The 14,679-nt window shown below is 44.0% G+C and overlaps 1 protein-coding gene across 1 annotated transcript; it reads left to right on the top strand.

Annotated features, from left to right (window-relative positions):
* Positions 1 to 293: 293 nt before the first annotated feature.
* CTSL (cathepsin L) lies at positions 294 to 5,565 on the top strand. The gene is made up of 8 exons (XM_084305267.1): positions 294 to 416; positions 732 to 867; positions 1,237 to 1,359; positions 1,442 to 1,597; positions 1,933 to 2,157; positions 3,719 to 3,887; positions 4,204 to 4,321; positions 5,156 to 5,565. The coding sequence occupies exons 2-8, from the start codon at positions 742 to 744 to the stop codon at positions 5,253 to 5,255; spliced, it is 1,017 nt and encodes a 338-aa protein (XP_084161393.1). The 5' UTR covers positions 294 to 416; positions 732 to 741; the 3' UTR covers positions 5,256 to 5,565.
* Positions 5,566 to 14,679: the final 9,114 nt, after the last annotated feature.

The following is a 14,679-nucleotide window of genomic DNA, read 5'->3' on the forward strand; positions in this document are numbered from 1 at the left end:
TACACTCTACTCCTCGTGGCAAGCACCCTGTTGAAAATAAAGCCTGTCTCCTCCTGATCTGATCTGATGTGCCCTGTGTCCATGTGCAAAGGACTCAATACCTCACCTCCGCCCCGACCCTCAGCCCGGGGCAGGCTCGCTCACCCTCCCGGGGGCACAGGGCGAGCAGACGAAGCCGAGCCGCCTGCCTTGCCTCAGGCAGCCCTGATCTGAGCCCCCAGGGCACGGACCCGGGGTCTCGCCCTGCTCCCACCCGCAGCTCCCCCCACACAGCCCCGGCTCGGCCCCTGCGGGCGGTGCGGAGCTGCCCGGCCCGGCCTCCAATGGTGGCGGCGGGGCGGGCACGGCCACGGCGGCGGCTATAAGAGGGGCCGCGGGGCTGGGAGCCGGGGAGGGCAGCGCCGGGACCGAGCGAGGTGAGCGGGGACGGAGGGAGAAAGGAAAGGAAAAGAAAAGAAAGGGAAGGGAAGGAAGGGGAGAGAAGAGGGGAGGGGGAGCCCCGCAGGCGGCGCTGCCAGCGGGGGGGGGGTCCCGCATGGCCGCCCCGCGGCGGGGCGGGCCCGCGGCACGGAGCCGCCATTCCGCAGGCTCCCAGGGAAGGGACGGGAAAAGAAGGGAAGGAAGGGAAAAGGAAAAGAAGGGCAGGGCAGGGCCGGGCCGGGCCGTGTTGTGTTTTGCTCCTCTGTGCGCGTTGTTTTCCGTCTGAGCCGTGCTGCCTCATCGACCCGCAGGTTTGCCAGCATGAACGTGGGTCTCGCCCTGCTGTCCCTCTGCCTGGGGCTGGCCGCCGCGGCGCCCAGGATAGACCCCGACCTGGACGGCCACTGGCAGCTGTGGAAGTCGTGGCACAGCAAGGACTACCATGAGGTGAGGGAGGACTGCTGTGAGGTGAGGGCTGCCCTGAGCTGAGAGCCTGGCGGGGCGGCGTGTGGCTCCACAGGGCCCCGTCAGCTGAGTCATGACTGCTTTGCTTTATTTAACGCTGGCCACGGTCTGCGTTTGTGAAAGATAATCCCCCCCGCTCCCTAGGTCCTTTTGCTTGGCTTACATAAACACCCAGTGGTACTGTGCTCGCTTTTAGCGTGGGGTGGTGGGATGGCCAGCTCTGAAGCAGTATCCCAACTCTTTGCTGGATGAGTTGACGTTTGTACCCAAGCCATAGGAAAGAGCGCTATCACTCCACTGAAATTTTATGTGAACCCTCTCTTTAAAATACATTGTTTTCTGGTCCCTCAGAGAGAGGAAAGCTGGAGAAGAGTGGTGTGGGAGAAGAATCTGAAAATGATTGAACTCCATAACCTGGATCACTCACTAGGAAAACACAGCTACAAGTTGGGAATGAATCAGTTTGGTGACATGGTATGTACTGAGATATGAAACATCCACTTCTAAACAACAGTGCGTAATAGGTGGTGACTGCATTGTTTTGAATTTTCTTCAGACGACTGAGGAGTTCAGACAGCTGATGAATGGCTATATACACAAGAAGTCAGGAAGGAAGTACAGAGGATCCCAGTTCCTTGAGCCCAACTTCCTTGAAGCACCACGGTCTGTAGACTGGAGAGAGAAAGGATATGTAACTCCAGTTAAAGACCAGGTATTCTGTGATCGTCAATTTTTAACCAGTTTTCTGAGTGCTGCCTTCATTTCCCTACAGGAAAAATGCTTTTGACTTGTGAAGTCTAGTGCAACCACACTGAATTGAGCTTCATCTCAGGAAAATTGCTGTACTCCATTAGAACTGTTTAAATGTCCTGTACTAAATGTCTAAGAACTGAAATGTAGTGTCATTTCCTGAACACTGGGGGAGCTTGGAACAAAAGTTGGACTTGTGGCTTTTGCCTTTTCCAAGTTTAGATTGGTGGCATGGGAACTGTAATTGCTTAATCTGTCAAAGTTAGTTGTAACGTGTGATTCCACTTCTTGCTTCAGGGTCAGTGTGGCTCTTGCTGGGCTTTCAGCACTACAGGAGCTCTCGAAGGACAGCATTTCAGAAAAACTGGCAAGCTTGTTTCGCTGAGTGAACAGAATCTGGTGGACTGCTCCCGCCCTGAAGGCAATCAAGGTTGCAATGGTGGTCTCATGGACCAGGCTTTCCAGTATGTGCAGGATAACGGGGGAATTGACTCAGAGGAATCCTACCCATACACTGCAAAGGTAAGTGAACTTTCTGCATGTGTTCCATCTTTTGTATGAACGAACTGTATGTGTCGGGAAACTCGTCCCTAGAAAGGAAAATGCTTAAGTAGCCCTCAGTGCATCTGCTTTTCCTCTTGCATCTTCCCAAAGAAAACTGGAATGTCTTTTAGCCCCAGGTTCAGTTGGAATCACATACTACATTGTTCTTTGAGGTCACAATCTTACCAGACCAGTTGGAAAAACTAGAGCAAATATTTTTATTCCTCCCACTCGTTGCTGCCCTCCTATCAGATGCCATGCTTTATCTTGGTTGACACACAAAACCAAGACCTGGCTCCTGCCAAAACTAATGCTTAATCTTAGGGGTGCGATTCTACTTCTCATAGCTAAGCTATTACAGGATTGCTGCCTGTAGACCAAGTAATTCTTGAGCAGGTGCAACTCTTCTCAGGTGGTTGTTGGCAATGCCTTATGCTCTACTTCTGGACTTCTGGGCTACATGTGCATAAATGCACGTAATGGGCAGACTTAAAATACCTCTAATGATCTACCAAAAGCTCAACAGGCATGAGGAGGGGGCAAAAGGGCAGTAATAAATGGTGTCATGTGAGTCTAAGCTTTGGGCTTTTCCACTACACTTGGAGTAGTACTCCCTAGAGAGTGTCTTGCCTTGCAGTTTTTTGTTGACTGAATGTGCAGTAGCAGTGCCATTCACTGTGAATAACACAAACCATGGATTTGAATTCCTGTCTACCTGTATTCTTGTAATTGCTTTTTTCTTTTTTTGTAAACTTGGCTCTTCCAGAGGTTCCAGTTGATTGTAGGAAGTGCTTAACTTGCTGAGTACAAAAAATAAATATTTGAGGCATGTGTCCATATTCCTTTAGTTGGAGAGTCAACTAAAGAGCTCTAGTGAGCTCTAACTTATCACATGGGTAGAGCAGGGACACACAAACTTCTATTCTGATGTCAAATGCCCAAACTTACAAATTAAGCCTCTCTTCTAAAGTAAGTGCCTGTGGTACACACGGTTCAGTTTGTGTGTGTATAAAAAAGGCAAAGAAGCAGCCCAAAATACAGGAATGCTGTAAGTTCATATAATATTAATGAGTAACTTCCAAGTAATTCTGTACAGTTTTCCAGACTGACAGACTAAAATTGTGGATTTAAGTGCTTGTTCAATGAGCAGTTTTTGGACTGCTTTGTAATTAATGAATACTTGGCTCTCTTCCATTGCCTATTAATGCATTCTGGGCTTCATCCTCTCTGAAAAGAGATTTGTCCTGCCTACCAAAGAATGCAGTGTTCCAGGATGTGATGGTCCCCTGCATCCCAGTAAAGCTTTCCTTATGGGCCCTACTACCCTTTGCATTTTACTTTTTCTGCATCTTTGAGAAACTCAGAAGCAGCTTCTCTGTTTTCCTTCTGGTCTTCTCCTTTCAAAGCACTGCTGGAACAACCAGATCCTTTTCAGTCTTTTGCTTTCAAGGCAGTGTATTTCTGGAATGTCTGGTAGTTCCTGTGTTCACCTGTGTGTAAACTAGAGAACTATGTAATATCTGTAACTTTTTTTATTCAGGATGATGAAGACTGTCGCTACAAGGCAGAGTACAATGCTGCTAATGACACTGGCTTTGTTGACATCCCCCAAGGACATGAAAGAGCTCTCATGAAAGCAGTAGCAGCTGTGGGTCCAGTGTCTGTTGCTATTGATGCAGGCCACTCTTCATTCCAGTTTTATCAGTCAGGTGGGTATTAGCAATTTGCATGCAGAGAACTCTTTGAATACTCATTATTCATTACCCTTCAGTTTAATGAGCAGAGAAAACTGATGTAGGACACAATCAAGAGTCCTTTTAATTCTAGTCCAGGTTCCCACAGTTGGTACTCCTCTTGCATATGTTTGCATGTGTTCCTTAGGTCCTCCCAGTGATACATTTCACTTGTCACTCCTTTCTGACTATCTCAAGAAGCTGTGCAACACAGTTTGAAACAAGGATTCTGGTGGGGAAGAAGGGTTTCCTGCAGGAGAGCTTATTGACATGTGAATTTATACCCCCTCAGGTATCTACTATGAGCCAGACTGTAGCAGTGAAGACTTGGACCATGGCGTTCTGGTTGTAGGTTATGGTTTTGAGGGTGAAGATGTAGATGGGAAGAAATACTGGATTGTTAAGAACAGGTAAGATTTTTTTTCCCTTTGTGCCTGGTGCTTTTTGGGAGTGGCAGAGGAGGGAGAGTAGTTCCTCTCTTGGGATAAGAGGGAAGCAACAACAGTTGAAATCTGCATAGAGAAAGTCTGGAGATTGTTCTCAGGGCATTGCATGGCAAAAGTTAAAAGCCAGCTCAGGCTGCTGGCTGTCTAACAGCAAGTCCCAAGCAGTAATCTCATTCTTCTGCATGTTCAGTTAATTTGAGAGCTTGGTACTGGAGCAGCTCATAGAGCTAGTAGATGTTGGAGTTGCATGGGGAGCAGGAGGAAAAACAGGTTGTGGCAGTGTCAGAGGTAATGGAATTTCAGAAGCAGTGGGACTGCTCACTTGTGTGAAATAGGGTAACATTTGAACTTTAAAAATGGGGTTACCCTCCTAGTCTGGAGGGAAAACAACATATTGGTGCTGAAGGGCACATCACATGAGTTTGTCTCATGCTCTCCACATTACTGGGGCACTGCCCTCATGCTGCTTGCAGTCTTTGTCCTCCCTTAGTTGTCAGGGAGCAGCGTCTGAGCTTTGAGTACCTGTAATCCAGGTTTGCAATACCTGAGCTTCAAGTACCTGTAATCCAGCTGCACTGTTTCTGTGAGCTTGGGATGCTTCTTCTGTAACATGCATTTTTTTTTTTTTTTTTTTTTTTTTTTTTTTTTTTTGCTGGAAAGCAATTTTGTTCCAGCTGTTTCAATTTTACCTGAAGGTAGAAGGCAGCAGTTTTCAATATAAATGCTTTGGGAGGGCGGGGGGGAATGATAAATAAGTCTTTCAGAATATTAAAATAAACCTTTCACTTCTGATTTCAGCTGGGGTGAGAAGTGGGGTGACAAAGGATATATCTACATGGCCAAAGACAGGAAGAACCACTGTGGAATAGCAACAGCTGCTAGTTATCCACTTGTATAATTTGAAGACTGAACATTTCAGTGCAAAAGGGGATTTTAAACTGAATGACCAAACCCATGTTCACACATGTGGTAGACTCATATTCTTCAAAAGTCAACTTGATTTTTTTTAACTTTTGAAGTCTGTTTTACATGTTGGTGACATGCCACTTGTTTTAAATTAATGTATATGTTGGTATGTAAACAGCTTGTAATATTGCTGCCTTTTAACTGCTTAATCTAATAGATTCTTCTATGTATTTTTCTTTTTTTTTTAAATTTCAATGTGCCCAACAGTTTACTTTTTAAATAAACACTTAAGCTAGCGTGTACAGGTGACTTGGCTTTTTGGTCTGTTTTTTCCACTTGGGTCTCATCTGTTAGGCATCCTTAATCATAATGGAAGTCTATCTCTTCATCAGTTGCATTTTTGTAACTGTTTGGGAATGGCTAAAAGCTGTTATCAAATGGAATGTAGTATTTGTGATGCAAATTTGCAAGGGACAGCAGAAAAAATGCCTTTACTACAAAAGTAAAAAGTGACTGAAAACTTTGATCCTCATTCCTTGAAACTGCTGTCCTGCAATTTGGCTGTGAGTGAACGTTGGTTCAGTCCTGTGACCTAGGGGCAGTCCTGTCTCTGTGGCTTTTCATACTTTATAGCAAAGATCTTGAGTATTTTCATGTCCTGCATGTGGCACCTGGTTATGGTATTGCAGCTGAGCAAGTTCTAGCCCCAGTGTTTTTTCACCCTGCCACACTAGCTCATCCAGGGCAGTTGTCTCCAGAGCATTACAGGGTACAGCAAGAAGACTCAAAGCAAACACTCTGTGCAAACAGAAAGCTTGTTGCCAGCTTGTGGTGTGTTCACTGCTTTTTCTCCTACCACAGCTTTAGTTAGGGAAAGGGGTTGGTGGGGAGGGGAACAACTCTTGTCCTATGGAAACTGGAGTTAGACACTCCTAGTGCAACCTCGGGTATGGTTGATGGCACTGTGATTTAAATTATGCCCTGTACCTCCCCTCAGAGGATTTCTTTCCTGTGCAAATAGGTAGTGTTGAAACACTGCTACCAGCTATTGTTAGATAGCGTTGTTTAGAGATGTGTTGGGTACTGGTAGTTCCTGTACTGACAAGATAAATTAGCAATACCAAAAACATCTGCAGGGGGAAGTCTCGCCTTGGATTTTGGGTGTTGATTTACCCCCTCTTGTACTTAGGCAGGAGCGGAAGGATATGGGCACGGCCAGCATGGGTTTGTGGTTTATGAAGACATAGATTTTCATGTACACTGTTTCTCCTGAGTCTGATAGCCATGCACACATGGGAACACTTGAACTACAGGTTGGGGAAGCTGAATTTCCTTACTTAAGCTAGCAGTTCCTAAATCCTTGAAAGAAAAAATTGGGAATTTAGAATAACCAAAACTTAACCATTGCTTAGTTGTGAGTGTGTCTGTAATTCTTAAAGATGAATTCTTTTGATCTGAATCTCCCTGCAAACAATTTTTTTAAAAGGAAGAGCCTCCTTTAACCCAGTGGCTACTTAGCAAGCCACAGAGCAGAAATACCGGTTAGAAGGGAGCTATTAGGCTGACTTGCTATGCCTGTTATGGAGAGCATCCACGCTGTGTGGTGGAAGCTATGGAGGAAGCAAAGGAAGAAGGAAATCAACTGGTGGTCCCTGTAAGGATTACATTTAGAAGGAAATGTTAGTGGTCTGTAGGTTCTGGAGGCAAGATCAAAGTGCTGCCAGGGAAGTGACTCCGTAAGCTCCACATGCACTATTTTCATTTTTGCTACCCCAGAACAACAATTTTTAATGCGGGTTGTAAGGTATTACTGGATTTCTATCTTTGAGCAAAAGAAAAGACAAAATACCCAGTGATACCCCAAATGAAGCCTGCTTGTAATTCAACTGCTAAAAAAAAAAAAAAAAAAAAAAAAAAAGGGCAGTGAAGCAAGGTATTTGGTTCCAAAGGCTAAGGTTACTGAAAGTTGCTGGGAAAACAAGATATTGTTTATGAACAGATAGGAAATGAAAAGGAAATAACTTCCTAAGGATGTATGTGCATGAATGGGAACATAGCTTACAAAAGAGGCATCAGCCTATGACATTTTTAGAAATAAAATGTGATAATACAACTATTTATTCCCATTAAAACTTGCTGACTGTTCTGGCTGAACATCCTCTCTTCTGAGGGGAATAATCGAGAAGGGGATAGGGTGAATTGGGTCGTGCAGATAACTAATATTTACACAGTCATCCTAAGTAACAGCTTCACCCAAGGTTGCCTTACATGACACTAAGCATTAGACTTTTTGTAAGTTGCATTTAAGCACAGTGGTAGAGATTTAAACCCCATTACTTTTCAATACTTGCTTTTCATCCATTCTTGTGAATCTATTCCATGTGCTCTATCTTCTGAAGAATTTTGTTCCATTTTCTCTAAAAGTGTTATTATAAAGTAGCTAATGGGCATGTGTCCTGTTGGGGAAAGTGTTGTGTCTCTTCAGAGTTGTTCCTTTCTAAAGACAAAGCAAATGTACCTTATATGTATGCACACACAAAGCTTCTGAGTTGTTCCCAGAAGACTATGGGTAATTAAAGCTCTGTATGACTATGTTCCAATATATTTGTTTCCAAGACTTTTTGAGGACTTTCTTTGTTTTTTTATTCTTTCTGATAGCCATTGTTACATCTACCACAAGATGTATTCTTTTAAAAGCTCCTAACGTGCATGTCTTAGTAATAAAATGTTCTGCCTAGACTGTCCTATTTAGGCCCTATCTAAATTAGAGCTACTGATGTTGCTAATGGCGTCTTATATTCACTCACATCTAAACATGTGATTTGGGCACTATGTTACATGCTTGATAGATGGCCTTTATATACAGTGATTAAGCTCTGCAGTCACTGCTTGCTTTCATCTTATTGTGCACATGAACTGTTCTATTTATACTTAGGAAAAAACAAGGTTTTGTATTGGGTTTGTGTGGTCCTGCTTCATAGGCTGCGCCTGTTCTAAAGGTCTTGTAAGAATAACACTTTCTCCAGTCTGGTCAATGACTATTTTTTTGTAGCTGGTCATAGGATTATAAACAGAAAGACTCCTGAAGCAAGGAGAGCCATGAAAAGAAATTATTCCACTTACATATGGAGTGGTCATTCTTTAAATTCCAATGTGAAATTAACTGTCATGCTATTCCTTTTCTCTTTAAAAACAGTCATTTTCTCATCCTATTTGTGAATGCTAAGCAAAATGGAACTTCATTTATCTTTAACGTGTGTTGGTTTTAATTTTCGGTAATGTTTAATCCATTTCCAAACATTAATAGTGTTAATTAAATAAGCTTATTAACACCCTACCCAGTCCATGCAGGAAAGTAATTTTCAAAATATTTTGAAGGAAGGAAATAATCAGACACAAAACTCACTTCCCAAAGGTTTTATTCACAAAATTGAACCTAGATAACCTTCAACGAGTCTCCTCTGAATACAGACTAGGAACACAACCTTTAAGGAGGAGAAGTGTTGGCCACTTGTTGGAGATCCATGGATGGGTTAATTTTGTTATTTTAGGGGCCTCGGAGAATGCATCGTCACTTGTGTTCACAGGGAACATGACAGTACTTTGTTTCCTTTTTTCATGCTAATTTGCATAACCATTTGTTTTTCTGTGGTGTTGAAACTCGATTTCTACAGTAGTTCTTGTTTTCACCATGCTAGTGTCTGTAGAGGAGATGCCACCAATCTTTCTGAGTAAAGGGCCGAAGAAACCATGAAGGCAGATGTATATAAAACACATGCCAGCTTCTTTTTAAAATGCTGCTGCTTTGTTTTGTTCACTTACAATTCCCACCTCCTCCAGGAGACCCAAGACCTACTTCTCAGTGAAACCTTTCCCAGTAGAGTGATGCTGGGAAGCAGATGTCTTAGAAATACAAGCATGTTTCAGATATGCTGCTGCAGCTGATTCCTGCCACCTTACCCTCTGCAGCCTTTCTGACTTGTGAAGAAGTGTTCAAAGATGGGGCAAAGTCAAAGAGTGAGCTGTTTGCCTTCCCTAGCCACATTCAGAAGATGTTTCCTGGGGAGGCTGACTTCGTGAGGGCCTCAGAGGAAAGATTGTGGTTAGGCTGAGATCTGAGCAAGGAAGAGTGTGTTTTCCAGCCTGGCAAAGGTGGTCCGTATGCTTAATAATGTCTGATACACTTTGGACATTCGCCTGGAATTGACTTTGTGTTTCAGAGCTATTTGTCTGTATTAATGTGTGTTTCCCCAGGGCAAGAGGGGTCTGGGAGTGCTCTCCTCAGGTGCCACAGAGGGCCCTCTGAAGCTGTTGCAGCTAGTATTTTACATTTACCATCAGTAGCAGCCTCAGGAGCTGCAGTGGAACTATTCTGACTAAGTTCTGGTTTTAATGATTAAGTTGATTTCTTTCAACTACTAATGAAAGCTTCCTGCATAGCATGCATGCAGTGATATAAACATGTTCAAAATACATCCTGGGTTAGATCCTCAAAGCAGCTTAGCGTGCCTGGGAACTTCATGCTGAGATGAGATGTCAAGAACTCCTTTTAGCTGGTCATTAGGCTGTAGTGTATTTCTTGGAACACATTTGTTTTTGCTTAAAATCCAAAAGTCAAGTGAAATAAAAGCGGCTTCAAAGCAGCTGAGTTGTAGGTGTTTTTCCAAACTTATGAAGGAACGCTGCTGCTTCTCTCTGTAATATATCAATGTGTGAGTCTGATAAGCCATGACAAATCCTAGAAGTGTCTGCCCATGTGGCTCTTTGAATAGTTTATTGCTGCATTCATAGTGTCCAGTTTTGCTAGGTATGCTTATGTCCGATTGCATACCAAAATCTTTTGCCATAATATCACAGCAATGCAAGAAATGTGGATGCAAGTTTTTTCTCAACAGCCCTTTGAACATTCCTTCTGTTCAGCCATGTTTGCTAACATTGCAGTTTGCTTTCCTCCATTCAAGCACGAAGCACTGGCTGACAGTTTTTTGTTGTTGTTTGTTTGTTTTGAGGCTTTTATTTTTTAATAGAAAATATATACTGAAAACATCAGCTGTTATATGAAATTGCACTGCCTTTTGGAGACTTATAATAAAATTCCTGTAGTTGAAACTTCTGTTTGTGTTTATATAGAAGCTAAATGCCTTTGTGCAATGTTTGAAAACAAATACTGCTGCCCTTCTGGTGTACTTTGCTAGTCACAGGACGAAGTGGAGAGGACCTGTGTTTTCTGATTCAGCGCTGTTGCAAGGTTTGATCACATCTCTCTCATAACAGAGCGTTTCAGAAGGAAGCCTGCGGTCATTGGAAGCCCATTAGGAATCATTACAAAATGTTATTTCAATTGCAGTATCTCCAGGTATTTGAACAAACTGTAGTCCCATTTTGCTGGGTGTCCTGTAAACCAAAGAGCAGGAAAATCTCTCTTCCCACCAAGGTTTTAATCTAAACTGACACACAGCTGAAGGGTGGGAGAGGCAAAAGGCCAAAAGCAATGAAGCTGCCTGCCAGAGGTTGTGTGGCTGATTAGCAGCTATGCATGTACATGTGAGAGAATGCTGGTGTCCTTGTTTGGCTTTGTTTTTTCCCAGCATAACTTCAGCAGAGCCAAAAGTAAATATCCAAGTTTTTGTTTTCTTTTATGAGGTTTAAATTTAAGATCTTTTGTCTGTCTGGCCCTTTCACATATCTCCCCTGCTTTCTTCTCATTTAAACAGTCAGTCTCCCTTTCCTCTCCCTGTGCTGGAGTAATAAATCATGCCAGCTTGTTGAAAGAGGGAGAAATATTCCCATTTAGGGACAAAACAGGAAGCCAGACCACCAAAAGGGCACAACGCAGCGCGTCACCCCGCGAGCGCCGGGCATGTCCGTGTCTGAGAGTTATGCTTTTGGAGCACGTGATGATGGGAGCAGTGCTGCAGTTTTGCTGGGTGTGGGGACAAGTTGACTCCTTCCTTTCCCGGGCATGTGCTGATAGCGCAGGGCTGGATCAACAGAGCCTCGGGAATCCTCGTGCCCCGGGCTGGGATTAGGCTGGCCCACAGGTTCAGCCCCAGCACATCCTACAGCTGAGTGTGTAATGAGAGGGCGAATTATCTCCTTCAGGGAGGCCTCTCTTCATAAGTGATAAAAGACTTGCAGGGTGATCTGCACGGCAGCTGACAACAGTGTTCAGGCCAAACTCCATTTATCAGCAAGTGAGCGCTTAGCCCTCATGGCCAACACCCCCTGCAGCGGGCTCACCAAACTCCCTTAATTGGTAGCTGTGGCCAGAACTGTAAAAGCTGCTTCCAGAAAACCACTCGGCCTCTGATGACCAGGATCCTGCAAAACCGCGAGGCAAATCGTTGCATTGAGTGGGAGCAACTCCGCAGGATGGATCTCATCGGGAAAAACAATTCATCCTGTTCTGTCAAGTATTGAGATCAGTTCAGTGGAGTCATGCATAATCCAAACACAGGCTTGGTCTGAAGTCTTTATTTTGATATTTTCTGGAATCAGAAAAAAAAATAAAAAATAAATAAATCAGAAAATCTGTATTTGCTGGAACAAAACCTCTTTCTGGTAGAAATGCATGGAGTTTCTGAGCATTGTCCATGATGACCAGGAGCAGTAGGCCCTGTCTCCTTAAAATGTGTGAGCTTCTGTACCTCTGAGTAGCTGTTTGTATGAAGACCCTGCCTCTGTGTTAATTTTTCTTCCTGTGTTACTCACTTTTAAAGCTTGTATGTCTCTGGAAAATATGCAGTTCCGTCTTTGAAGTCTTGCAGGAGTTAACAATCTTACTATCTTTCCTCTTGTTTATTTCTCTCTTCTGTTGCATATGTACTGATCACCCTTTCCTCACTACCCTTTCCTGGGTAATGCAATTAAGTTAAACAAAGAGCTCTTGTTCTTTGTAATCATCCTGTGATATACTGCTTCCACTTTATACACGACTAAAAGTCTTGCCTGATTTTGCCAGAAGTATCAGTTGTCTTTATTAGAAAGCAACAGAACTCCCCGCACATATGTTTTGTGGAGAACAGAAGAAAATACAGACTTTTGATGTAAATGCTCAAAGCTGCATCTGATCCAGTATTTCAAACAGCATCCCCATGCCAGCTGTCTTGCTTTCTCAGGGAAGATTTAGCTGCTACCAGGGAGTAGTTTGAAACCCTTAGAGACTTGGAGTGGCGGCGAGCTCCTGCTGTAGCCCGCAGCCACCTCCCTGCCGTGCTGGGTTTGTGGGGCAGCAGCCTGCTGGGAACCCTGCCAGCCCAAACCTGCCTTCTGATCCCCAGTCTTGTGATTTCAGTCACAAGGCCTCGTCTTCTTTGCTGTGGCTGGTTGTTCAGGCTAACTTAATTTGTAGTCAAAGTAATTGGCAAAACCACTGCTCATTTTTTAGTGGCGGGGGTTGCTGTGTTTTCTTCTGTTACTGGATACAACCAGGCGTAGGTAGTTCACTTTCATTTTTCTTCTAAAATAGGTGAAAAATTGTCCTGAAATTGGACATACAAATTTTGTTTGGCAGCGAGTGGGAATACAACGCTCTAAGAAAATCATGTTTGTCAACATAGTACAGCGCAACTTCTATACTTCGCTTTCCACATCCTTATCCCAAAGTATCAGGGACTCAAGCTGGAGTTGGTTTATGCATAATTTTGTAACAAAAACAAACAAACAAACAAAACCCCCACAACGTTAAATAATGATAAAATGGAACATGTGTAAACTAATATTTAAATGCAGTTCTATTTCTTCATGTACTTTTTTTTTTTTTTTTTTTTTGGATTTTCAGTTGTGTGTCCTGCTGGTGCCAGCCTGAGGTGTAATATAAAGCATCAGCTGCTCCTCTAAGGGGAGGCAAAGTGTCTTTGCCTTGAGCAGTGGTCAGCGCTGGTGGGTGTCGTGTTCCCTAGTTCTCCATCAGCTTTGAAGGCAGCTGGTGGTGTGTCCCCTTTCTCACCTCTCATATCACTAAATATTGCTGCTAGTTTCTTAAAAAAATAAATAAATGCTGTCTCTTGTTCTCTCAGCTGTCTGGATGCCCTCCCACATCCTGACAGCTGACCATGAGGGGAAGTTGCGGCCCAGCAGTGCAAGGGCTTCATAGGTAGTGACCCTGCACCACGGGCACCCTGTGGTTTGTGCCAGATAGCTCTGAAGAAATGTCCTGAATGAGTATTGCACTGGGAAGGGAAACTTTAAACCCCGTCCTGGCAGTGTGAGGAGGGCTGTCTGCCTCCCACACGGAGCAAGGCCTGCTGCTTCCCTATGGAGCTCTGCTCCTTCCCGGCCCCTCCTGCCCTGCTCTGGGTCATGGTAACCCCTTGTCCTGCCATGGGGCCATCCAGCAGCAGGGTTATGCTAGATGTGACAGCAGCTATATAAATATTTAGGAGAACCATGCAGGTGCTGTATGTCAGATGGGACACTGGTGAAGAAAAACCACAGTGCACACCAGAGAGAGTTGCTGATTGCCTAATCTGTGTTTGGGGTTTGCATGGGTTGCCAACTGAAATGAGATTATTCTCATTTTGGAGAAGATACTGATCTCTTTTTGCATACCAGCCACCCAGCAGCCCACAAACTGCGAGCTTTATCATTCAAGCTTTATCATTCGAGCATCAACAGCTACCAGAACTGCAATTGTTTGTAAGATTGGGTACCCAGCAGTAGGGGCTGCGCCAACAGGTGCTTGTGGTGCATACTGAGGGGGGAATTAAAAAAAAATAAAATAAAAATAAAAAAATAAGTTGTGGAAAGGCTACCAGCTGGGATTATACACAGATTCTGCTATGAAACCATGCTGAAATAGAGGCAGCTACGGTGTGTTTGTGCTGACTGTAAGCCACTGAAACATCACAGTACTCATATAATGGTGTGACTGTCCACAGAGAAACACAGATCTTAGTCACTACAGTGTATGTGCCCACCACAACACAAACTTCTTTCAGCAGGTCTCTGATAACAGTTGTTAGAGACCCTGTGGTTACTCTGGGGAGCACCAAGTCCCTGCACACTCTCCTGGCCCCTTAGAAACAGGGCAGGCTTACCAAGTGGTCTCTTTTCTGATACAGTACAGGTGTTGCTAATTTCCTAGATGAGCCTCAAACTATGCTTGGTTTTAAGTTTCCTGTTTGAGAAATGTGATAGAATTTCTTGATAAACTGGTGAACCTGACAACTACCTGTGTTTGAAATGGGGGTGGGGAGGGTGAGTGACTATATGTAAGTATGTACATACAGGGTGCACATATTTTGTTTGCCAGAAAACTAGTTTACTAGCTTCACAGTCAGACTGCACAATTACATTTTCCGTGATAAGGTTGCCTTGTCTATTACTGAGACCCTCCCAGCCTTTTCTGCTTCCTCTTCATTCTCTGGGATCTAAGCGTTGCCTGTTTTGCTGTTGAAAGCAGAGATTCGGGAAGC

This window comes from Netta rufina (genome assembly GCF_964035555.1).
Source record: "Netta rufina genome assembly, chromosome: Z".
Lineage (NCBI taxonomy): Eukaryota > Metazoa > Chordata > Aves > Anseriformes > Anatidae > Netta > Netta rufina.